This window comes from Leguminivora glycinivorella, chromosome 1 (genome assembly GCF_023078275.1).
Source record: "Leguminivora glycinivorella isolate SPB_JAAS2020 chromosome 1, LegGlyc_1.1, whole genome shotgun sequence".
NCBI classification, from domain to species: domain Eukaryota; kingdom Metazoa; phylum Arthropoda; class Insecta; order Lepidoptera; family Tortricidae; genus Leguminivora; species Leguminivora glycinivorella.
Window position 1 is genome coordinate 24,250,097 of NC_062971.1, and position 27,628 is coordinate 24,277,724.

At 37.2% G+C, this 27,628-nt stretch overlaps 1 protein-coding gene across 1 annotated transcript; it reads left to right on the top strand.

The window, feature by feature from the left end:
- The first annotated feature begins 5,448 nt into the window (after positions 1 to 5,448).
- On the top strand, positions 5,449 to 22,500 carry LOC125224931. The gene is made up of 4 exons (XM_048128453.1): positions 5,449 to 5,574; positions 18,971 to 19,554; positions 20,756 to 20,843; positions 21,910 to 22,500. The coding sequence occupies exons 1-4, from the start codon at positions 5,449 to 5,451 to the stop codon at positions 22,498 to 22,500; spliced, it is 1,389 nt and encodes a 462-aa protein (XP_047984410.1).
- Positions 22,501 to 27,628: the final 5,128 nt, after the last annotated feature.

The window sequence follows — 27,628 nt, forward strand, 5'->3', positions numbered from 1 at the left end:
GTTTCGTTTTATTGGTTACGCTTTCATTGTGACTGATGTATGTGCGATATTTTTGTTACTAATCGACCGTGAAAAAGTTTGGCTCTTACCAGTATTACACTTTATTTCATTTCCCTAAAATCCATTACAAAATGTTTTTGTGTCTTGTCCTAGCCCTATTCTACTCGTAGTCTTGTTCCTCCGGTAACTAATATTGCCAGAGCTCAACAAGTTTACAGGGTGTTCAAGTTTCAAAACACACATAGGCTCCGGAAACTGCTTACCATCAGGCAGGCCGAATGTTTGTTTACCACTGACAAGCATTTAAAAAAGTATTTTTGGTAACTAAAACATTTCCCTGTAGTCACGAGTACACATCTGTTTCGAAACGCTACAGTCGGTTAAGTGGCGGTATATAATAAAGCTATTCCGCTCTCTCAAAGTGATTTTGGCGCAGCAGTTAGCTGCAGTGTCTCGTAAATAACCGTTGACAAACGGACCTACACCAACCCAGAGTGGCTACAAGTCGCCGAAAATGGCTCGATTGCCTTTCATTATATCCTCTAGCGAACACTAACTGTGAACAATATTTTTATTAGTTAATAGAAATAATGATCTAGGAATAGTTGATAGGTATGTTTTAATTTAAATTAAAAATATAAAAATAATGTCTTCGGCATGGCGTAAGCTTATTACTCATGAAATATAAGTTTGAAAAAAATATGTCGCGGTAAAATTAATTTATAATACATCCCGCCGTTTCGCGAACTGCTTGCTACTGCTAACATACTTATACTTAATATAGTAAATTGTTGTCTAATAAGTGAAATTTTGTAATTTCTTTAGACAATAAATATTCTTTATACAGAACTGTTTACAGAATTCGTAGTCAGCGAATTATATTTGGATTTTCATGTTAAATAATATACATATATGGAACTTTTCTTGTAATCATATTTAACATAAATATTTACTCGTTTAAAAATATGTTATTTATTTGATAAATAGAACAATTATTATAATTATAAGAGTAGAATTTTATATAAGTATTAAGCACATACTTTCATAATAACATTTTTGGATTAGCATAATTATACATACATACATACATACAATCACGCCTGTATCCCATAAAGGGGTAGGCAGAACACATGAAACTACTGAAGCTTCAGTGCCACTCTTGGCAAATAAGGGGTTGAAAGAAAACGAAACTGTGACATTGCAGTGACAGGTTGCGAGCCTCTCGCCTACGCCACAATTTAACCCATATCCCATAGTCGCCTTCTACGACACCCACGGGAAGAAAGGGGGTGGTGAAATTTTTTACCCGTCACCACACAGGATAGCATAATTATGTATTTCTTAATAATGAAAACGTTCGATCTGGCCCACGATTTACAATAACTTCAGGAGCAAACCCGTAACTTTTTTAACCTGCCCATATGATTGGTTGGACACATAAATCGGATAGTATCACTAACACACGCGAACAGCGCAAGATTGGATCGGTCCGACAGGTAACGGGACTGCACAATTCAAAGGTTGGAATTGAGAATCTCGTCTAGTGCTTGCCTTACACGGGACATAAGTGAGACGCGGCGGAAAAGCGGTTTGGTCCGTATCGATATTCAAGAGGTTAGTTGGATTCATAAACGTGAAGAGCCACAACACTACCAATACCTTAATAACCTTAAATAAATGCTTGTCCTTTCAGCACCGTTGAAGCTTCAACCTTACTAAACACAGAGAGGCATTTCAAACTAATATGTTTACTTAATTTTCAATCATAAACCCACCTTATTTGTCAGTTGAATTTCAATAAATAAATAAAAATAATTAATAAATATAGGGCCCCAAACTAAGCCAAGATAAGGCCACAATAGATAAATAAATACATGCGTATACCTACCTATACATAGAAATCATCCATGACTCATCAGGAACATTATCTGTGTTCATCATACAAATAAATCCCCTTTACCGAGATTCGAACCCAGAACCATTGGCTTCGGAGGAAGGGTTACTACACTTACTACCGACTACGCCAGACCGGTCGTCAACTCAATCATTGAGCTCATGATATACTTTAATTAAATCCTTTGTGTGATCTTCATAATATTTTTATTAAAACATATATATTTATTATTTGCTTCGACAGACTCCCGCAATGCTGAAGCAAATGACGCGTGAAAAGCGGAGAAGACGTAATTGCAAGCGCTGCATTATTAAAGTTACTTTTATTTCTCATCATACAACCACCACCGCTCTGCCAAGAGTGAGCCACTGAAGTGAGATAATTAGTTACTTGTTAAAATAATTATTGTACAGCTAGTTATAATAACTGAATTATTTTGCTCCTTCTAAGAATAATTATTTTAAAGCAGTGTGACGAGTAAACTTAAATCTAATTCTAATTCTACTAAGTCTAATTTGAAAACGATGCGACAGTTTTACTATCCGTATGTCCGTGGGGTGAGTTGGGGAGACCACATGTCCTTAAAAAAAACCGGTCAAGTGCGAGTCGGACTCGCTCACCGAGGGTTCCGTACAAACTTTCAATAGTTGAATCATCAAAATGTTATTCATAGAACTCTACAGATTTGACTAAATCCCTCAAGACTCAATTTCCCACATAACAAGTAATATTTTAATATACAATTTTATTGTTAGACAACGTCCAAATAAAATCAAGACTATTCGACTTCAATAGTTTACGACTTATTACGACATGTCGCAAGGACGCTCCTGAACCGACCTCATTATATCAGGAAAAACGCGATGTAGGAAATGAGCGTTCAACGTACAGCGACATCTATCGGCAAATTGAGTAAACTAATGCGCGCGAGCTAGTATGGAGGATGATTTTTATGGAATAATTGTTTATTGCGTAAACCGATTTTAACCATTTTGCCTCTATTTGAAAGCAGGTAATTTCATTGTTATTTTGTTAAAAAATACAGGTACAATAAACACCCGCAAGGGTGTTGAAATTGAAAATGTAAATCTGAAAGGTTTTTTATAAATTAAAAAAAAAGTTTTCAAGATACGTGTACGATTTTATTTTTCCTGTAATATTCCTTATAATAGCCATGTTTGGTGAAAATTTCATAAATTTATGTTGGTAAACTTCGGAGATAAGGGGGGAACGGTATTTTTTTTTACATTTTCCTTCAAAAAACATTTTTTTTCCACAACCAAAAAATTATAAAAAATATTTTTGATATATGTACAGTTTGAGCTCTTTCTAACGATACCCCACTTGACCTAGTTACTTGAAATTTTCAGTTTGCCCCCCTTTCATTTTGGCCATTTTCTATCATTTATATTAATTAATTAAAAAAAAAATCGTTCAACTTGTAGAGGTTCACAATGTTTATAACTATTCCAAATTTCATATCGATAGCATAAGTAGTTCTCGAGATATTTAACAATGTGACAGACGGACAGACAGACGGACAGAGTCGCACCATAAGGGTTCCTGTTGTACCTTTTTGGTACGGAACCCTAAAAACTGACCCAATTCAGTTGTTCAATATGTAATGATATCGATCCAGGATCAATTTTGTTAATTAATTGGCTCTCACTACTTATACATTGACTGTGCTAATGTTAATGTTGCATTTTGAATACTTGTTTGTGTGTCGTTAATTTTTGTGTACCTGCTCGCCTGTGGGGGCAGTGGGACTATGCTTGCCTGCCTGATCTCAAAACTTAATAAAGATAAAATAATAATCGTTAAAAATATTGTATTATTTGGAAATAAAAACGGTTAGGTACTCGTATTCGTGATCTGCATTAATTCACGAAGTAAATACATTCATTTTATACGTAAATTTTCAATATGTAGGTTCATTTTTACAAGCCTCCGTTCATTCCATGCTATTACAAAATAGTGTATTTGTTCAAATTTCCGAAAAAAAAAAGGAATAAATATACATTATAAATGTACTATAAGTCCATTTTCAATATGTCTATTTGTACAATTCCATACAATTACAAAATTAGTGTATTCGTTAAAATCCCTACAAAACAAGGAAGTAATAAACGTAATAAATTTGCTATACAATTTTGTAAAGTAAACAATTCATTGTATTTACGTTACTTACTTTCCTACAAGATTTACGAATTAACATTTGGCCTCAAAAATTAATCAGGACAAAAAGTCATATTTTCAATTCTCATTAATTTTCCTATCCTCCTTTCGTTCAAAAAAATGCTCCAAATTATTATCCGAGCCCATTGCCCATTAGCAAATTGTGTAATTTTCTTTTTCAAGTTTCTGTTAGCCCACGAGAAAATTGCTTTGGCCTCGCGGAGGTCACCTCTTAAAGGGGAATCATGAAAATGGACTTTATTCCAATTGAATTATGCTTCCAGCTATTTGAACTGTACAATTTGATTGGGCCTCGTTTTATTGTAATCTTCATTATAGATAATTGACAACTCGATACAGCTAAGATGTCTACTATGTCTAGTGGCAGTCGACAGAAATTAAATTCCAAGACATAATATATACTATAGAAAACAATTTAAAATGGTAAGCTTTAAGCGGACACACGAGAACTGGGAACAATTCTTTGACTGTAGTATACAGCTAAATACAATTTGTGTATTTAGCTGACATGAATGTTGTACCTAACTAAACTATTGAAAACAAGACATTGCATTTTGTAGTATTATAGCAAGGCTTGTAACTTTAACTTGTTGCAAGATATGTGATGAGATCTGACAATCTTGGGCGGGTGCCAGGGGGTGGTTCTTTTCTCTCGTCGCTACCAAACTTTCACAAGCTTCGATTGCTGTTTAACGAATTGTTAACAAGGACACTGTGCTCTATTTTAAATTTGCTCCGGTTGTATTAAAGCTTGGCATCATTCCGTATTCACAGCTCTTTTTTTCGAACAACTTCCCTCTGTACAATTTCATTGGCACTTAATACAAGGACCTTAGGAAGAATAGGAAGGATATTAATGTTAAGGTATTAGTAAGTAGTTTCACACACTAGCTACTTATAGTACTTTTTTTTTATTCATTCAGTTTATTACCTTATAGTACTTACCTACTAAACCAAATCAAATCTCAAGTAATCTGTTACTTCTCTAAAATTACTTCAGAATTATTTAATGAATGAATACAAATAGCAGACGTTTCTTAATAAATCCACTCAAATCACACAATCCTTTGAAAGCCTGAAGAGATGGAGTGCTCACATACAGATTTTGTAATAGACCACGGCCATCGTGCCAAGAGCGTGGCATACAATTCAAAAGAATTACTCGAAAACGAGCAAAACCAGTTTGACAAAAGGACTAAAGGAATTCATATTTGCTACTGTTGCCTCTCACGGGCACGGAATTTAAATGAACTTTGGCCAACAACAATGACACCGTAGTCTTTGTTCCATGAACAATACATTTTACCGGTGGAATTAAAACCTGGGAACAAAAGAGTACAAATTCATAATGCAGCATGCAGCGGTCGGGCCGCGGCCGCGGGCCGCGATTACGGCCGCCTGGCTCCGCCCGCGTCCAGCCTGCCGCCGCGCCCGCGCCCGCGCCCGCGCCCCGGCGGCTGGCGACACCGCACAATGCTGCAGTGTTGTGACAATCTTCATCTGAATAATAGTCAACTTTACAATAAACAAAAATCATTTATTTATATCAACAAATGTCCAATAATAGCTAGCTTAAGTATATGTAAATTAGGGCTAGCATTGTAGTAAAGATGCTGGCAACATTTCGTCGCTATATCGCATTCTAATATATTATTTACACAATCCTAGTTTAAACTGTTCAGACTTTTCAACCGACAAAGGGTCTTATCGATAATATACTAATTATTAAAGTTATTTGTTGTTAATATTGAACGCCCGAATGAGCAGACACTCTCATTAACGATGTTGTCCATATCTCTCTTAATTCAAAATCGCACCATTCGCACCTTTATTATCTGCCGCCTCTCATTTCGAATTTTCCTCTTTTTCAGACTGGTTATTTTTAATCTAGTTAATGATTTCCCATGCGAACACAGTACTTAACCACCTTTTAAGACTAGTCATTTATATTGCTAGGACGAGCCGTTACAATGTAGACTTAAGTTGTCTTTTTGGAGCATACTTTATATAGAAAATAATTTGATTTATGTAGCAAAAACAAACTACCTACTCGTGTTTCTAGTACTGCTACTGAAGTATATACAAAGGCTAATTTAAGAAAATAAGGCCAAAAGGCCGCTGATTCCAGATTTAATTAAGCCCGCTTTGATACTACTTACTACGGCAAAATATACCAAGGAAGCTTACGCAGATAATCTCTTCAGAACATCAGTGGCGTATTAAAAGTTTATTTTCACCTGAATGAACACCAAAGGTTTTGTTTATCGTTTGAAAAACGCACTAATTAGTATTTCATTATATTTATTTTTTGCCTCAAATTAAGGAATATTTTACATTCGGTTTTTTATAAAACACATACCTAATCTTAACATAAATAAGCTGACTTAGCTGACCGACTATAATATTACTAATACCTAATAATTTAAAGATACTACTTCATACGTATTTTATGATCCAAAGAAGATCTCCAAAGGTAACTTTTAATTATTTAGTCATTTTTGTCTACGGCTTTAATTTGATTGTTATTAATTAAATTTCGTTCAATGATGGACTTAAAAGAATAAACTCTAATAATAGTTTATATCTACCTAATGAATTCTCAAATGGAAATGCTTCCTCCGCTTGTTTTGTATTATACATATTGCCAGTGTATTATACTTAGGTCATCTTTACAGCTAAATCTGAACGAGTTTCGTTAACAAAGCAAATTTTCGCAAGTCATTGACATGATGCAAACTCTGCGTATGACTGTGCTTTTGATATTCAGCCCCTTTTCTGAGCATGAAAGGATTCAAAGCGGCGTGAAAAGGCGCTTCTTTCGTTGGTATGAATCAGTAGCTCGCTTTTCTTACAGTTTATTTGTTTGCTCAATTCTTATAATCAACAATTAGGGATAAAATGTTGTAATGTATCCTAAGAAAGGACTAACAAAAAGAAGTATTTAAGAAGTACCTACACAAAAGGAGTAGAAAAGAATAATAGAGTAATGAAAGATTCTTTCCTTATGGTCATTAAGTTTGTTTACTGTATTCATTGTACTAACATTTCTTAGTCAAATACTTTGGGTAAACAGTCTCCAACTTTTGCATTATCTAGAATAACATTAATAGGCTTTCGGGAGAGCAAACGTTCCAGTTCCGCGAGCAATAAAAACAAAACGGAATAACAAAGGATGTCCGCAAGTATTGGCCGCGAGCACGAGCCGCGTCGACGACAGCCTCTTATCAGATGAAACATGTTATATTTCTGCAAGAATACGCAAAACTTGACAGCTTCAAGCTGTAGACGACACGAATACGAAGCGCATTTAAATATGCTATATATTGCTAGCAAATGCAATAGTACATTGTGTAACAAGGGGAGGAAGTTGAATATTACTAACGAGAGTAAGTTTAATCGCGACGGCTCGCCGGAGCGATTTAAAGACTCGAGTTAGTAATATTCATACTCCCCGAGTTACACACAATGTTTTTCATCACACTCGCAATGTAAAAAATATGTAAATAGATGTAAAAAAAGTTAAGTACGGTACAGGAAATTTCATTATTCCCTTGGGAGAACGATTTTTCTATAACTCACTCTCCGCCTGCGTGCAATAGCACATTTAAAGTGCGGGTGTGATGAAAAAATCTTATTTTCAAACATCAAAATCTCTGCTTAACTGTATTTATCTTATTGCTTACGAATATTTAGTTTGATAGCTATAATCTTGTAAATCGCATTTACCGTTCAATATGAAACTTATTGTTATTCATAGTAAACTTTTTATTCATATATTTATTCTTGAAAGTAGGTAAAACATCTTTTCATCACACCCGCACTTTAAATGTGCTATTGCACGCAGGCGGAGCGTAAGTTATAGAAAAATCGTTCTCCCAAGGGAATAATGAAATTTCTTGTACCGTACTTAAATTACGACATCTATTCACATATTTGTTACATTGCGAGTGTGATGAAAAACATTGTGTGTAACTCAGGGAGTATGAATATTACTAACTCGAGTCTTTAAATCGCTCCGGCAAGCCGTCGCGATTTAACTTACTCTCGTTAGCAATATCCTCCCCTTGTTGCACAATGTACTATTTTCAGTTTACCTAACAGCGCTGTATAAATAGAATCTCACTAGCAATTCAAATAATATTTTGCCTCAGTGACTAATAAGGCACCTATTCAATTATAAGCTGGACTGAAAAGGTTTCTTGTTTGGACATTTTCTCGAGCTGGGTCGCCGCGCCTCGCCGGCTCGAGCCATCTTTTGACGTTCGCCTGCAGATCCCGTTCACTTGAAACTTGCTCCATTCACCCGACGCGATGCTCACTCCGCTACTCAAACTCAAAAGACTAATGAATAGATATTATCTAAATATATAAAAGAAGAAGCTGACTGACTGACATATCAACGCACAGCTGAAACCGCTGGTCCTAGAGATTTCAAATTTGGCACGTAGGTTCCTTATATAGTGTAGAGGAGCACTAAGAAAGGATTTTTCAAAATTCACCTCCTAAGGGGGTGAAATGGGGATTCAAAGTTTGTATGGGGAAACAAGATTAGTTTGACTGTTCTATTCGAAACTTCACAGGAGGATTCCTAAAGGCATATGACTAAATACGTGTTTCAGGTTTTTTGAAAATTTAACCCCTAAAAGGGTGAAAAGGGGGTGATAAAGTCAAAAAACCAATATGGGTATCGTTTTTATGGTTTATCGGGTCGCTGATCACGATAAATACAACGCTTTTAAAATCTAACGAGGCGGAAGTGATATACTTTCTCCCCTGTTGTGGTGCAATGGTGTTAAAATATTTAAAAAAAATACAAAAGAACAAACTGACTGACATATCAACGCACAGCTGAAACCGCTGGTCCTAGAGATTTCAAATTTGGCACATAGGTTCCTTATATAGTGAAGAGGAGCACTAAGAAAGGATTTTTCAAAATTTATGTCCGAAGGGGGTCAAATGGGGGTTCAAAGTTAGTATGGGGAAACCAGATTAGTTTGACTGTTCTATTCGAAACTACACAGGAAGATTCCTAAAGGCATATGAATAAATACGTGTTTCAGGTTATTTAAAAATTTAATCCCTAAAAGGGTGAAAAGGGGGTGATAAAGTCATAAAACCAATATGGGTATCGTTTTTATGGTTTATCGGGTCGCTGATGACGATCAATACAACGCTTTTAAAATCTAACGAGGCGGAAGTGATATACTTTCTCCCCTGTTGTGGTGCAATGGGGTTAAAATATAAAAAAAAAATACAAAAGAACAAACTGACTGACATATCAACGCACAGTCGAAGCCGCTGGTTCTAGAGATTTCAAATTTGGCACGTAGGTTTTTTATATGGAGTAGAGGAGCACTAAGAAAGGATTTTTAAAATTCATGTCGGAAGGGGGTGAAATGGGGGTTCAGAGTTTGTATAGGGAAACAAGATTAGTTTGACCGTTTTATTCGAAACATTACAGGATTCCTAAATACGTGTTTCAGGTTTTTTGGAAATTTTACCCCCAAAAGGATGAAAAGGGGGTGATAAAGTCAAAAAACCAGTATGGGTATCGTTTTTATGGTTTATCCGGTCACTGATCACGATAAATACAACGCTTTTAAAATCTAACGAGGCGGAAGTGAAATACCTTCTCCCCTATTATGGTGCAATGGGGTTTAAATATCAAAATTGTCATATGCATTTAGTTTTTATGTTTACTTCTGGTTCAAGAGATTTCGAATTGACACGTGATTTCCTTAGAGGTGCACTAAGAAAAGATTTTTCAAAGTTGACCTCTAACATGATCATTTGACAGGGATAGGGGATGGGAGGGGATAGGGATAGGGATAGGGATAAAGATAGGGATAGGGATAAAGATAGGGATAGGGACGTGCTGTAAGAAGATCGTCGTTTGCTTGCTTTTTATAAGTTTACGTTTGCAATAAGTATAAGAAAAATGCAAAAAAATTGTAAGCGATAATGCGAGAAAGTACTTTTTACCCACTGACCATAGATACTGGCTATGTGGGTTGTATGAAGTTTCCCCAGAGTGTATATATAATACACTAGCTTTTACCCGCGGCTTCGCCCGCGTAATAAAAGTATTCATTAAGATTTTCATTTGGATCCGTAGGGACCGTAGGTTTCTCTGTAGGTATATTTATCTGCGATTATTTCGATTGCACATAATACTTTTGCTTGCAATGATTGTAGAAATACACATCGACCACAGCGTAGGTAATTCTATATACGCTGGGGAAACCTTTATAAACATCCCACATAGCCCGTATTTCGACACTATGATCGGTGGGTAAAAAGTACTTTTTTCTATTATCCCTTACAATTTTTTACATTTTGCTTATACTTATCGCAAACGTAATCTTCAAGCAAGCAAACAACGATCGTCTTAGAGCACATTGATTGTAAGAGACCGCCGACCGATTATCCGTATCCCGCTAACGATACCCATATTATCCGTATCCGTATCCGTACCCGTATCCGTATCGCTATCGCTATCGCTATCGCTATCGCTATCGCTATCGCTATCGCTATCCCTATCGCTATCCCTATCGCTATCCCTATCGCTTTCCCTATCGCTATCCCTATCGCTATCCCTATCCCTATCCCTTATCAAGATGTTTAATGATATAACACTTTAAGTTCTCGCGCTTTGTACACATATTTAAAGTCACATACAGGTCGAACGCGATTAATTAACATTATTTTTACCTTTTTTCCCAACGTTTCGGCCAGGTTGCACTGGCCGTGGTCGCGGAAGACTGACGTCCCAGCAAAATGTCACCGGAGATGTAAACAACACAAAACTACCCGATATCCATACTCCATACTATATACTATACTACTATACTATATACTTACTATACTAATATTATAAATGCGAAAGTAACTCTGTCTGTCTGTCTGTCTGTCTGTCTGTCTGTCTGTCTGTCTGTCTGTCTGTCTGTCTGTCTGTCTGTTACGCTTTCCCGCTTAAACCACGCAACCGATTTTGATGAAATTTGGAACAGACAATCTTTAGACCCTGAGACAGAACATAGGCTACTTTTTATTTCGAAAAAAAGGGATGAAGGGGTTGAAAAAGAGGTTGAAAGTTTGTATGGGATTTCTTAATTTTAAATGATAAAAGCATGAAACTTTATATTTTAGCACTTGATAAGAAATCATTAAACATATATTTAAAGTCACATACAGGTCGAACGCGATTAATTAACATTATTTTTACCTTTAAAATAAACATGGTGGGAAATAAACATTAACTAAAAGCGGGTAGATTATATTTATTTGTCTACCTCGAACATTTATATAAATTAATATTGGGTAGTTTTGTGTTGTTTACATCTCCGGTGACATTTTGCTGGGACGTCAGTCTTCCGCGACCACGGCCAGTGCAACCTGGCCGAAACGTTGGGAAAAAAGGTAAAAATAATGTTAATCGCGTTCGACCTGTATGTGACTTTAAACATGTGTACAAAGCGCGAGAACTTAAAGTGTTATATCATTAAACATCTTGATAAGGGATAGGGATAGGGATAGGGATAGCGATAGGGATAGCGATAGGGAAAGCGATAGGGATAGCGATAGGGATAGCGATAGGGATAGCGATAGCGATAGCGATAGCGTTAGCGACAGCGATACGGATACGGATACGGATAATATGGGTATCGTTAGAGGGATACGGATAATCGGTCGGCGGTCTCTTACAATCAATGTGCTCTAAGACGATCGTTGTTTGCTTGCTTGAAGATTACGTTTGCGATAAGTATAAGCAAAATGTAAAAAATTGTAAGGGATAATAGAAAAAAGTACTTTTTACCCACCGATCATAGTGTCGAAATACGGGCTATGTGGGATGTTTATAAAGGTTTCCCCAGCGTATATAGAATTACCTACACTGTGGTCGATGTGTAATATTTCTACAATCATTGCAAGCAAAAGTATTATGTGCAATCGAAATAATCGCAGATAAATATACCTACAGAGAAACCTACGGTCCCTACGGATCCAAATGAAAATCTTAATGAATACTTTTATTACGCGGGCGAAGCCGCGGGTAAAAGCTAGTACTTATATAAGTCAACTTCATAGTACGTATTATACATAGGTAATAAATTACGAAGGTATAGAAGCGTACACGAAGCTACAGCCATTTTATCGTAAGAACAGGTATGCGGGCAGTTGCTACCATCTTTTACTGTACCCTACGAGCGCTTTCACAGTAATAATAGGAAACATAAATAGGAGTATGTTTCTGAATAAGCCTACGAGTTTTACAGACAGTATCAGGGAGGCAGGTATCAATACTTTCCGACTAAAACATACATACTGAACCAGTTGTACGAGTGCCTTAATAAGACTCATGAGTCATGCCGAATTGAAACATAATATAGAAGCACCGTGAAAACCTTACAACTACCTTTAATTTTAATTTAATTTGTACTTCTGATAGACGTTGTAATAAAGGAGTGTATTTTGAAAACAACTTATTAATTCCGAATGAAGTTCATAGATAAATAAGTCCTTTTAAAAAGACACTCCTCATTTAATGGAGAGAGCAAAATAAACTTAAGCTTTTGCTGTAAGTATTCGGTATAGGTAAATGGTATCATCCACCAATCGCTGTAGCATCAGTTCGCAGAGCACTCTTATCTTGACGGCTATAGCTTGTTTATCGTCCGACTCTCATTTATGACTTCGTTATTTCCCTATTCTGACGACATAAAAATGTCGTCCGCAAGAATAAGTTGCTGCTTTTATCTTCTTATGTTCGTTGATAAAGGAAAATAATGAACGGACTTATTGGATCGATTGTGATTAAGGCGCTGTTTGTGCCAAGTTAATTAAGCCCGTTCTTATATCAAGAGTCTCTGATGATAGTTGCTAGTCTCACTATTTGTTATAATATACTTTAACTGCCCCTCTAGCACAACTTGCCTTGTCGCGCGCGAGTCCATACTTGAAGTCGCGCTTGATGTATGGACACTATGGACTCGCGCGCGACAAAGCAAGTTGTGCTAAAGGGTCTGGAGTGATATGTTACACGAAGTCTTTGTTATTGTTACATTCGAGAAGCATCTGTCGTTTTCGTGAACATAGAGAAACATAAAGGGAAGAGGGTGCATCATTATATCAGAGCTATTGGGGTTATAAAACAGCCTGTAAAAGATTTCTCGCCTCAGTCCGCATAGGACGGGGTGGTGTTGATGCCGTTTCGTTCCCGGCTTCTAATATACGTGCATGTGTTTTCCTGCGGCCACCACTGACCTGTTTTCATCGTGCCTCTAGTCTATAATAGTCTTATTATATTTTACGAAGCTCTCTTGCATGCTTGAGGGGCTGTAACGTGCGCCCTGCTGATAATATATCTTTAGGCCTTATTACCCTCATACGTTGCTGTTTACGCAGGTTCTACATGTTTATTTATGGGTCGTTCGTTGCTACGTTTTGCTTTGTTGTTACTAGAGGGTAGATATTTTCACTTTCAATTCATCCCACAAATAAACGGACACTTTAATAAGGCCCTGATTTCTAAGCATCGCTCGCACCAAATTGACTGTAAAATTAATTAAGTCCGTTGCTATAAATAGTATAAATAGTACTTTTACTTTTCCTAAAATTGTATTGGCGTCAATTGCGTTTTAAAATAATATTGTAACCAAATTTGTGTTATTAAAATAAATTCCGTTCCGACCCTAATGACTGTCGTGAATAATATTAATAATTGCATTTATTAATAAATTAGCTGAAATCAAAATTAGTTAAATAAGTACTAATGTTTTTTAATGATGGATTATTATACAAATGTCACCTGATATTGAAAATGTGTGATCCAACAAGTACATTGAAACAAGTACGAGGGAATAGAAAAGAATACATACATACATACATACATACAATCACGCCTGTATCCCATAAAGGGGTAGGCAGAGCACACGAAACTACTAAAGCTTCAGTGCCACTCTTGGCAAATAAGGGGTTAAAAGAAAACGAAACTGTGGCATTGCAGTGACAGGTTGCCAGCCTCTCGCCTACGCCACAATTTAACCCATATCCCATAGTCGCCTTCTACGACACCCACGGGAAGAAAGGGGGTGGTGAAATTCTTAACCCGTCACCACACAGGCATAACCCGTCACCACACAGGCATAGAAAAGAATATAATAATTTATTGAAACAAACCTTATTGCTAATTATAAATTGAAATAGATATCATACACGAAAGAAAAAACGGCAAGGCCCACTGGTGGCCGAGCCGGGAATCGAACCCGGGTCTTCAGCTTACGCGGCTAACGTCTTTACCACTAGACCACACGCCCGCCGCGACGTTAGCCGCGTAAGCTGAAGACCCGGGTTCGATTGCCGGCTCGGCCACCAGTGGGCCTTGCCGTTTTTTCTTTCGTGTATGATATCTATTTCAATTTATAATTTATATATAGTAGTGTGACTAGTTGGAAAAAAGAACAAATCAAAAAATATTTAACAAAATAATTTGATTTGTTCCCTAGTTGCTTATTGCTAATGTTACATTAAATGTAAGGCATAGGTACATTTTATGCATTTACTTATATTACGTGCGCCTGAACTAGGAAAAGAATCCTGTATTTCGGGCAAAGAGATAATGTCCTAGTTTAAAACACAATTTAATAATAAAATTAAATTTAAATGTTGCCAGCAGCTACGGTACCATGGCATGGCATGGTTTTAGTCTTTTATTTTAAGATTGAAATGATTTATTTTAGATTTAGAATAAGTTTTATGTACTTCATTTTATTGTTGTTTGAATAAACGTTGAGTAGTATATTGATTGATGCTACGTCCGGCACTTACTTATCAAACCAAATACAAACAGTCAAACATTCATGTTGTTTTTTTTTGCTCACAATAATAGGGCAAGCTAGTCTTTCACAGGTTACACGAGCTATATAAGGTGAAAAATCATAACTGTAGTTTTAAAGTGTGTGATTAGACTAATATTTATTAGACAAATTTAGAGGCTCGAATCTTATGAAATTTTGAAAAATCTTTGTTCATATTAAAGACCATTGCGATGAATGTTGTCCAATCACGGCAAAGAACTACCTACGAAAATTAGGCAAATGCCCGGAATAAACAGTTTGCTAAATCGATACTTTGAAAAGTTTTGTGATGTCTGAGATAAATTGAGATCCTTGCCGCCAACAATGTCTTAAAATAGAATATTTTTAGCCTTTAGCAGCACTAAATGCGACCAGTATTGGTAACACTTACAGGTAAATTCTTATTTTACAAAGAGTGCCCAAATGACTAACTATTTAAAACTACATAGACGTTCATTAAAGACCATTGATTGATCATTGTACAGTCCGGTCTTAGCAAACATTCTGCGCTCCTGTGACAACGACTACACTTGGGAAGAAATCATAAAATGTAAATGGGCATTTCTCAGGAGGCGCGATTTTACGTGTCCGAGGCAAAAAACGTCAGAACGGACTGTTCTAAAAATCTGAATTAAATCAGGCATAATCTTTAGCCTCTGTTCTATTTGGTACACCTTAACATTATTTATTTATTATTTGTATGATATGAGTAATAAAATATTAAATGCGCAAAATGACCGTCCGTGGGCGTGTCCCGCACTCAAAATTTGCAAAACAAAAAATCATAACTCAAAATGGAGTTGTTGATCGCAGTTGTTATAGATATTCACGTATAAGGTATTAGTTAACCCATCATATTTTTTGTATAAAAATAATATGTTAGCTAAACTCATCGAGTAAAGACAAATTTACCATGTGTCCCGGGCTAGTGACTGATTTCGGTGTAATTTTTTAAACATGACATATATTACTCTTACAAATTGGTAGATCAGGGACGTAGTAGCACAAATATAGTTAGTTTTAGCTATGTTTTAACCATTCAGTATAGAGGAGATGTAGTACCGTTTTATAAAGGGGACTTTTTGAAGGTTTCTCAGTCGTTCGCTGGGTTTGGTCCCATGTTTTTTAAGATTCGGTGGATCAATTTACTCCCACAGTTTAGGTCCATTTGTCGTTATGTAAGGTACTAACAAATCCTTGAAAGTATGTTATTACGTCATTATAACATTGCAGTTATCGCCAAAAAAGCTATAAAATTTGATATCAGTGGAGTTGATTTCCGTGGTTTCGGTGGATTTTTGACCACCGATATCAAAAAAAAGTGACCACCGACTTCGATTGCCACGTTGTAAACTGATTAAATGTTCATTATTTTCTAATATTTCATACTTAAATAGTAGGATATACCTTGTAAAAACATAGAACTATGTTTCTAAGCAAATTAAGCCACTCTATGGGTACAAAATTCTCTACTCGATAATGACTAGCATATTACCATGTTAAATTTTGTAAAATTGCGGGATTATGAGCCTTTTTACATGACCTGTCATCGAATTAAACTGAAAAATATCAATAAATTTAATAATAAGTTATATATTAAGTTGAAATGTGGAATAATGTGTAAAAAATTGAATTCGGTGGGGCAAATTGATTACAGTGCCCATACATAATTTCGGTGATTTTAAAATGTCAGATTTCTTACAAACTATAAGGTTCTAATGGAGGCCTCCACCACCAATATTTTTTATATTTAGGCTAGATTTTAGTAAATTGACTGACATATCAATAAAGTAGTAAATAAAAATCACCACCGAAATCAGGCACCGAACGTCATCCCTGAGAACCGCCCAAATAAGACATTTTTGGTTATTCTTTTCTGATTCCTTTATTTTGAAATAGTCTTCCGAAACTTAAATCCTATCTGAGATATCGACATTAGCGTCCGTGTATTTAAGCTACCAAATGATACTTGCCAAATGCTCCGGACAGTTTAATTCAAACATTTTGTATTTTATAAGAACACCTTAATTACAGAGCACGAACCTTCTCAATAAAATTGTGCGCCTAATTTCTAAAACACTTACAAAATAACCTATTAGAATAGTCAAATATATTTTATAAACTTAGTTACTTTTAATGATTATTAAAATACTTTATTGAACATATTCGTACATAAATACTTATAGTGTAACAGTTTCATAATCACTAAGTTTCTCACCCTTCCTTGAGGGGGCTAATTTAGTCCCTTTGATCCTTGTGACGGACTGTCCCTTAGCCTCTTATTAACCCGAAAGTTAGTTGGATCTTTAACGTTAATTCGGCAAAACATTAGATCGGGTTCCCTTTGACATTTGAAACTTCAAAAGGAGACTGGAGTTCTTAAGGAAATTCAGAAACCATAGTCTAAATGCGTTATAACCAGGGCCCGTAACTTTCATGCCGATGACATCAGTTTGACGTCACGCTGCATATTGATTCAAATAGTTTTATTGTAATAAATCAGCGTGACGATGACGTCATCGGCATGAAAGTTACGGGCCCAGGCCCCGTAGCCGAATGGCATTTCTCCGACGCCAAACGAAAGCGATACGCCACTGGCTCTGTCGCGCCAATACGCAAGCGCGATAGAGATAGATATCTACTAGCGCTTCGTTTCGTGAGCGTTTCGTGAGCGATTGTGCCATTCGGCTAGCCACCCTGGTTATAACAGTATATAATGTAATATTTACCGCTATGAGTAGTATTGTACCTACAAGTTCTCAGCAACGCTGTTCTTTTATTGCAACTAAACTAACAATCAACTAAACATGTAAACTGTGTGAAAGCTTTTTCATGTCATGTGTTTGTAATATGATGTGAAGTTACGGAAAAAACCTATTTTAAATGGACTAATGTTTTCATTTTTGTACAGAGATATAATTATAAACTACAATTGTTATATATACATTATGGCTTTGTATCTCTCAATGTAGTTAAGTTTCTAAAAGAGGAAGTAGAACTGAGACCATTTGGATTGTATTCAAAGAAATTAGAAACAGACTCATACAATTTTTAAGGTCATAATTTTTAAGAAAACAAACCCCGCTTTTGTTGTTCTGGTGAAAGGTACTTGCGAATGTTGGATTATGTAGAAATGTGTGGGTAATTTTTAAAACTGATTTTAATATAAATCTTTGATTATTTGATGGAATACCGGTAAGGTATGAGGAGTTTCCTCAATTCCTCATGAATCCGATATCCGATTACATATAAGAAATCGAGCTTGACAGAATTTGACTTGAAAACTCAATATGTAAGCATAACAAAGAGAACAAATCTCCTAACAAATAAATGTCACTATTCTGAACTTAAATGCATGATGTTATTATAAAAATACGAAAGTCACTATAAGTGTGCCATTCAGATTTGAGGAGTTCGGAAGTTCTGATTTCTGATCATCATCAGAAGTTCCACTGCACCAAATGTCATTGTTCTGAAAGTAAACGCAAGGTGATCTTATAAAAATACCAAAGTCATTATAAGCGTGCCGTTCAGATTTGAGGAGTTCCGTTCGAATCTTCATCGTCAGCAGTTCCACTGCACCAAATGTCACTGTTCTGGACGTAAGTGCAAGCTGTTCTTATAAAAATACCAAAGTCACTATAAGTGAGCCGTTCAGATTTAAGGTTACCGTTCTGACCATCATCAGAAGTTCCACTGCACCTAATGTCACTGTTCTGAAAGTAAACGCAAGCTGTTCTTATAAAAAATACCAAAGTCATTATAAGCGTGCCGTTCAGATTTGAGGAGTTCCGTTCTGATCTTCATCAGCAGTTCCACTGCACCAAATGTCACTGTTCTGGACGTAAGTGCATGCTGTTCTTATAAAAATACCAAAGTCACTATAAGTGTGCCATTCAGATTTGAGGAGTTCCGTCCTGACCATCATCAGCATTTCCACTGCACCAAATGTCACTGTTCCGTACGTAAATACATGCTGTTTTTATAAAAATAGAAAAATCACCATATGTATGCCTTTCAGTGCACTAGTACCCAAAGAAACGGAGTAGGCATCATCCTGAATCCGCACCTAAAGCAACGAATCATCAAAATAGAGAGGAAGAGCGACAGGCTTATTGTCATCAAACTGGCAATGGACAATCAACAGCCGCTGAATATTGTATCTGCGTACGCACCACAAATAGGGTGTCCAAATCAAGAGAAGCTACATTTCTGGGAGGACTTTGATGAGATCATGCAAAACATACCATCCAACGAGTACATTCATATAGCAGGAGACCTAAACGGTCACGTCGGAGAAACCTCGCAACTTTACGACGCCGCCCACGGAGGATATGGATATGGGTCTGCAAACCAGCAAGGCATTACTATAATGAACTTCGCAATTAAACATAGTTTAAAAATTGTCAACACCTGCTTTAAAAAGAAAGTAGAACACCTAATTACTTATAAATGCGCACAATACAGCACACAGATCGATTACATACTGACAAACAACAGCATCATCAAACAATACAAAGACTGTAAAGTTATTCCGGGAAATGCGCTCACGACACAACATAGATTACTTGTAGCGACTATGAAACTACCTAAACCTCTTAAAGGGTACGTAGATCGTAGCGAACGCATAAAGTAGAAAGAGCTACACGGCCCCAAGAAAACACTTTTCTTTGACAACATCCTTGCGTACGTAGACGAAGACGTAAATACAATAAAATCTGCAAACCAAATGTGGTCAGACTTCGAAGAATTCTGTCAGAAAACAGCCAAGCTTAATCTAGGAGTATCACGGGGGAACATATGGACGAAAAACGATACATCTTGGTGGAATAACGATATTAACCCTTAATTTGGCAGACATAGAAATATTAAAAATACCGGTTTTTTTTGTTTGATACTATTTTTATGGGTCATAAGGAGCCCCGAAAAAATAATGAAAAAAATCATAATCTTTCAGTTTTTCAGGAAAATTATGTTCGGTGTGGCGAACACTGCCAGCTAATCAAGAATTAAAAGTGTGAAATAATTTGCTATATAAATGTTAAGAAACATACAAATTTTTCGTAGAAAATGAACATAAAAGTATTGTCTACACTTTGTGTGTCCTTTTTGGAATTTTTTGACCCCGAAACTAGACCTCCTTCGTAATGTTGACACCGAACATCCCGGTACTCTTGGAGACGGTAAGGGGAATGTCCTGGAATTTAGGCGCTATGTTATGTCAAATGGGGTTTTATATGCGGAAAATGTGCAAAACTTCTTACTGGGGTCCAACTAGACGAGATTATGTTTACTCCACTCGGATACCTGCTCAAGAGAGGCATCGATTTGAGACACGTTGCATTCTATACTTTCCAAAACCTGCTCACCATAGGCATTTGCACGACCTGGCTATCATCTGTGCTGTCATCCGCATAGCAATAGATATTGCTAGTTTCTAGCTTATCATTGATATGAAGGATGAACAGGGTCGGTGATAGGATAGATCCTTGGGGTACACCTCCGTTAATGGGCCGGATTTCTGAGTATTGATCGTCGATGAAAACTGAAATGCTTCGCCCAGGTAGAAAGCTGGCGACCCACGTGCAAAGCCTTTCTGGGAGCCCGTACGAGGGTAGCTTGGGGAGATGCGTCTTATGATAAAAACTCTATCAAAAACCTTAGGTAGCGATATCTAGGCTAACTGCCAGTGCTTCTCCCTTGTTCTCAATGACGGTGGCCCAGCTATAAGTATACCAAAAGATCACCAGCGCCACGACCATGGCGGAAGCCGTATTGCCGATCACTATAATCTGGTGTTTTTCAGGTACGCCAAGAGCTGGTTATTAACCACTTACTTCATTGCCTTGGAGAGAAGAGAGGTTCTCTCATCTGGGCCTCAATGGGCCGACAGTGTATAGGGTTTGTGCGATCACCCTTCTTTGCGGTTGGATGGACTCGAGCAGTCTTTCAGGATGACGAGCATTTACCTGAGCAGTATGAATGCCAAAAAATGCGAATTAAAACTGGGGTAAGCTCTGCAGCGCACGTTTTCAGCACAATAGCTGGAATACCATCAGGCCCATTGGACTTATTGACACCGAGGGCAAAAAGTGCATGCCTAACTACACTTTGAGTGAAGCGAACCTCGGATGAGAGTATTGAGAATTTTTTACTTGGATGAATGATGATGGATGAATCTACTCTTAGAAAGTATTTTTGGGGAAGTGGGAAGACTCATGAGGAAAAGGGGTCTGAATCCTCGCTGTAGGACCTTCCTGATGCACATCCATCGCGGTTCAACACGTTAACGCGGCAAGAACAGTGGTAGGTACTTGCATCGGGATGTGCGTAATTAGGTTAGAGTTAGCTATTAACTTTTTTTATTTAGACGTCATATTAATGTAATTTAATTTACTTTTGTGCTCTTTTGTGAAATAAATATTTTGGTATAAGGTCCACAGATAAGTTGGCAATGTTCGTCACACCGAACATGCAACCCTGGAATTCAAACACTGCGTAGCTGGCGTTGTTCGCCACACCGAACATGCAACAAACCTACTATTTCACTGTGAAGATGGCAGTGTTCGGTACCACGAACATGACTTTTTAAGTGTCACTGTCACTAAATTAAGACTTACACTAAACTAGAAACTCTTTAGTACGATTAATTACCTCATTGGTAACCGATAAATGTCGTTTTTATTAAAGTGACACCATAAAAATCTAATATAATGACATAAATAACTTGATGATACTTCGCGGTTGCCGTCTTGCCACGATTTTGCGTGCACTGCTGACATACAAATATTGTGACAGTAATGAATTAATTTTCTACCAATTAAAACAATACAAAGCTACAATTTGAGTCGAAAGAAATATAAACAAAGATGAAAATGTGACCAGTAGATTTTTTTGAAATGTATGTTCGCCACAGCGAACACTGTCCAATTAAGGGTTAAACAACTCATTCATTCCAAGAGAGAAGCATTTAAGAACTGGCAACAAACAGGCCTAGAGGAAGACCATGCCGATTACAAAAGTCTCAAAAAGATCGTAAAAGCAGCAGTAGCACAGACTAGGGCGGCTTCAAACGAAAACTTCTATCAAAGACTCGAGAAAGCTGAAAATGAGAGGGATATTTATAAAATAGCCAAACAGAGACACCGAGCAACTCTTGATACGAAAAACAATAAATATATAAAAGATCATCGCGGCCAGCTTCTTACATCCCATAAAGATATAAACAAGAGATGGAAGCAATACTATGAGCACCTGATGAACGAGGATATCCCAAGCGAAGATTTACCACAAATGCCTCCCATCGCCGGACCTATAAACTGTATATTTCCCGAAGAAACCAAAAAAGCAGTTTTTAACATGAAATATCACAAGGCCACAGGACCAGACCAGATACCAGCAGATATTTGGAAAATGATGGATAATGCTGCACTACCTTGGTTAACGTTGCTGTTCAACAGAATCCTAGCTGAGGGCGAAATCCCAGACTCGTGGCGAAACAGCATACTGTGCCCTATATATAAAAATAAAGGTGATATATCTGTAAACTGAAATAAATGTCATATACAAAGAAAAAATGACCAAGGCCTCCAAGTGTCCGATGCTGGATTCGAACCAGCGTACTCCGTTATAGCCACGGATGCCTCAACCACTCGGCCAACCGGTCACGGCGGCAAGGATCGAAATTTTCAAGTATATGACACAATTACCGAAGGCTTAACGGCACCCCTGCCATCTCTGAGGTAGAACCGGAACTAGTTCGACCTCCTAACTGAATCAAACCATGTGATTACGAGTTAGCGAAGAGAGATGGCGCCACCATATTCACTCTAAGACCAAATTAAATTATTTCATAGGAAATATTTTAATTTGTGTTTTTTTTAGTAGACACACTACTATTATTTAACTATAAACTGAAATAAATAAGTTCCGGTTCTACCTCAGAGATGGCAGGGGGCGCCGTTAAGCCTTCGGTAATTGTGTCATATACTTGAAAATTTCGACCCTTGCCGCCGTGACCGGTTGGCCAAGTGGTTGAGGCATCCGTGGCTATAACGGAGTACGCTGGTTCGAATCCAGCATCGGACACTTGGAGGCCTTGGTCATTTTTTCTTTGTATATGACATTTATTTCAGTTTATAGTTAAATAATAGTAGTGTGTCTACTAAAAAAAAACACAAATTAAAATATTTCCTATGAAATAATTTAATTTGGTCTTAGAGTGATATATCTGATTGTAATAACTTTAGGGGGATAAAACTCACATCGCACACACTTAAAATCTGGAAAAGAATTGTTTCGTCCCGTCTGAAATCTTTAGGTAACATCTCAGAAAACCAATTTGGCTTCACATCGGGAAAATCCACCACTGATGCTATTCACATAATAAGAACGACCATGGAAAAGCATCGAGCAAATAAGGAAAACCTCTTTCTCCTCTTTATAGACCTTGAGAAGGCTTTTGACCGCATCCCAAGAAAACTAGTCTGGCAATCCATGAGAGCCCAATCAATTCCAGAAAGGTATATATCGATTGTCCAAGACATGTACAAAAACACAAAAACCCGTGTCAAAAGTCCAGCAGGAGTGAGTGACCCGTTTTCCGTCAATGTCGGAGTGCATCAGGGATCGGCTCTAAGCCCGCTTCTTTTTAATCTTGCATTGGAACACATAACCCAAGATATACAGGAGCCGGTGCCATGGTGTATGCTCTATGCGGACGACATAGCACTCATGAGCAAAAGTACAGCCGAACTGCAAAAAAGTCTCGACGATTGGTTGAGAAAGATAGAAAGCCGGGGACTGCGCATCAGTCGCAGCAAAACTGAGTGCATGGAGTGTCACTATGGTACACCAAATTCTGACCACGGGAGTATCAATATAGATAACAAACCCATACCGAAGGTGGATCACTTCAAGTACTTAGGTTCCATTATAACTCCTGATGCAAATGTCGATAAAGATGTCACACACCGTATTAACACCGCTTGGTTGAAATGGCGATCCTTATCTGGCGTGCTGTGTGACCCCAAAATGCCCAAATAAAAGGCAAAGTCTACAAAACCGTTGTCAGACCGGCCATGACATTACGGGTCGGAATGCTGGACCATTAAAAAGATCCACGAACAGCAACTGCACGTCAACGAGATGAATATGCTACAGTGGGCAGGCGGAGTAACACGTCTCGACAAAGTCCGCAATGAGTATGTGCGAGGATCCTTTAAAGTTTTGTTGTAAGTATTGATGAAAAGGTGAGAGAAGGACGATTGCGTTGGTACGGACACGTAATGCGGCGTGATCAAACCCATCCCATAAAGAGGGTCCTTAATCTCCCAGAACAACCGAAGGGAAGTGGTAGACCGCCTTCTACATGGTGGTCTAACGTGCAGAGAGAGATCCATAGACAAAACATTAACCCACAGACAACCCGAAATAGAATTCTTTGGCGCAAATGTACGGGAAGACCCGACCCCAGATAGACTGGGATAAGGGTAGGACAAAGAAGATGCATGCCTTTCAGATTTGAGGAGTTCCCTCGATTTCTCCAAGATCCCATGATCAGAACTGGGTTCTGATAAAAATGGGACCAATCTGTATGCATATACATTCGATCAAAAAACATTTTCAAAATCGGTCCGGTAACGAGGGAGATATCGTGGAACAAACATAAAAGAAAATACAGACGAATTGAGAACCATCTTCCTTGAGATTTGGGTGCGGCGGTTAAAAATTCTGCTGACGTTTGGTTAGGACTAGTTTACCAATGTCGAGTACGTAGTCTAAAACACAAACACAATAATTTATTTATTTGACCTTTATTACACAAAACAAAGCTTAAAGAACAAAAGGCGAACTTAATGCCATAAAGCATTCTCTACCAGTCAACCTTTAGGTAAAGCAGAAAAATTGTAATATCGTAATAGTAGCTAACTACCCATTACCCATCTCTATCGCACTTCCGTATTGGCACGACAGAGCCACAGACACAGACACACCACAAACACCACAGATGTAACGACAGAGCGTTTCGGTCAGCGTTTAGAATTTCAATGGTTGTCATTTCGGCCAGTGGCCTGACACTTCATTGCCTGTTCAACAATAGTTATTTGTTTTACAAGGGGGCAAAGTTTAACCGCAGGTTAATAGTGATTTGTTTTACAAGGGGGCAAAGTAGTTGTTTAACCGCACGTGCCAATATTGATACCCGAGCAAGCGAAAGATTCCAATATTGAACCGCGAGCGTAGCGAGTGGTTCAAAAAGTGGAATCTTGAGCGTTGCGAGGGTTTCAAGGCACGAAGGTTAAACAAACTTTGCCGCCGAGTGAAACACAAAATTTTTCACCACACCATTACGAACAAAATACTGACTATAAAACATCAAACTAAATCAAATCCATCAATTTATCCATCAATTTATCAATTTATCCATCAATATTTAGGATTCAAAATCATCATTTATAAGTAAATTCTAACAGCCAGCTCAAGACATTAAGTTAAACTTTGTATGAAATTACTTTGCACTCTTGTGGATAAAATGCAATTTTGCTATCTGTTTTCGAATAGCAAAGAGAGCCTTTACCAGTTGGTGTGGTGAAAACAAACTTTGCCACCGAGTGAACCACAATTTTTCACCACAGCAACACGAATTAAATACTGACTATAAAACATCAAACTAAATCAAATTCAACAATTTATCCAATGATTATGATTCAAAATCATCATTTATAGGTAAATTCTACCAGTCAACTTAATACATTAAGTTAAAATTTGTATGAAATTACTTTGCACTCTTGTGGATAAAATGCAATTGCTATCTGTTTTCGAATAGCAAAGTAAGCCTTTAACAGTTGGTGTGGTGAAAAATATATTGACGATGAGTAATAATGTTAGATATTAACCCAGAAATAGTCACAAAATTGTCCGTATCAAGTGTCAATGTCGCTGTGGTGAAATATGCCGGATGCTATACCTTACTGGATGCCCGTTGCCCGTCGACCCGAGTAGTTCACTCAGTCCGTGGGTTCACGTGACCACAAATGCGTCAATGTCAATAGCCAACTTTTATTTACTGGCGGTTCGTGCAAACATTGACTTGATTTGAGTTGTTTTATGTGTGTACAAATAAATCTACTAAGAAAAAGATATGTCATTTCCTTTTGCCAGTGCCAAATACCTACTACAGGTATTTGGCACGTATTTAACGACGATATTGATTCAACTTGTAACTTAAAGCAGGGGCGGCTTACTCTGCAATTATATCGCCGCGCTACAAGTACATCCTGGCGGCCGCGAGTTCGCGGCCTACTCAGGGGTGGCGCGCGTTCTCACGGAATGCACGTTCGCACTTTCTATTGTTACTTTACATCCCGAGGATTTTTTAAGCGATGTCCGCGTGTGGAATGGCTAATAATACTTAGTTAAATAGACATATTGAATAAAATAAATACCATAAGACATTCTTACTTAGATCTACTACTGATTAAGTCCAACGGAAAAGTTCAATAAAGCTTGTGATGTTGGAACATGAACAAAAATATATAAATACAGTATATATACCTAGAAAGTACCCAAGACTTGAATATAATAGTATAACATTTTATGTGAGTATTAATTCGTTTGGATCCATTGGTAACTAGAGATGGGTAGTGAGTAAATACTCAAGAGTAAATATCGAGTAAATACTCAGTATTTACTCAAAATACCCGTATTTACTCGTTTTTACTCAAATTGATGGGTATAAACTATTTCGCGTGCTGAAATGGAAATACAAATTAGAAATATTGGTGTATTTTGTTATCGACTACTAAGTTAAGTAATCAAATTTATATTAATTTTATTTTAAAGACGTGCTCTCCATACATGTAACTATTTTTCACAAAAATAAAATTCAGAAATTACCAGTGTGTTATACATCATCTGATAGGTCTTTAAAAATTAATTGAATGTTTCTAAAAAAGTTTTTTAATAATATGGACAGTTTTGGAATAAAACGATAATTAAGGCCGAAATAATGTTTATACCTATATAACTTTCGAATTCGTTGTTGGAAAAATATCCAGAAACCGTCAAATTATTGGCCATATAATACAAAACACAAAACTAGTACTTTAAACGTCACCAGCTGAGCCATTTTTGAGTTTTCTTTAGAAAACCCTTAATAAAAGGTCGTAAGTGCCACATTAACAATCACTTCCGAACGTCATGCCGTTATCTAGAACATCAATTTCATTGAAGTCTCATACTTTTACTGTAAATACCTGCTTTCTTAAAACAAAACTGCTAACTAAACATTATCACTATTTTTTTCTCACAAAGATTACCTTTTTTTCGACAAACTAAGACTCCCATAAGCTTCTAATAATATAAATCTCATTTAAACATGTCCACACAGTTAAAATAAACACGACTAATAGTCAGGGACCAAACGACCTCTTTTACAAAAAGTCGTCGACATCTCTTCTAAATACCTAAAACAGGTATGGATGTGTTCCTCGTTATCTCCAGATTACGAATTGACCTGTTTTAGTTTAAGGAGGGGGGGACGGGTTGAGAAAAAGGGGGAGAAAGATGGCGGCCGACCATCATAGATATTTATTCACATCTCGACTCCTATGGCACCAATCTGTTCGTGCAAGGTGTCCTTTGAAAGCTTATTAAACCTACTTTAATTGTTTTCAAA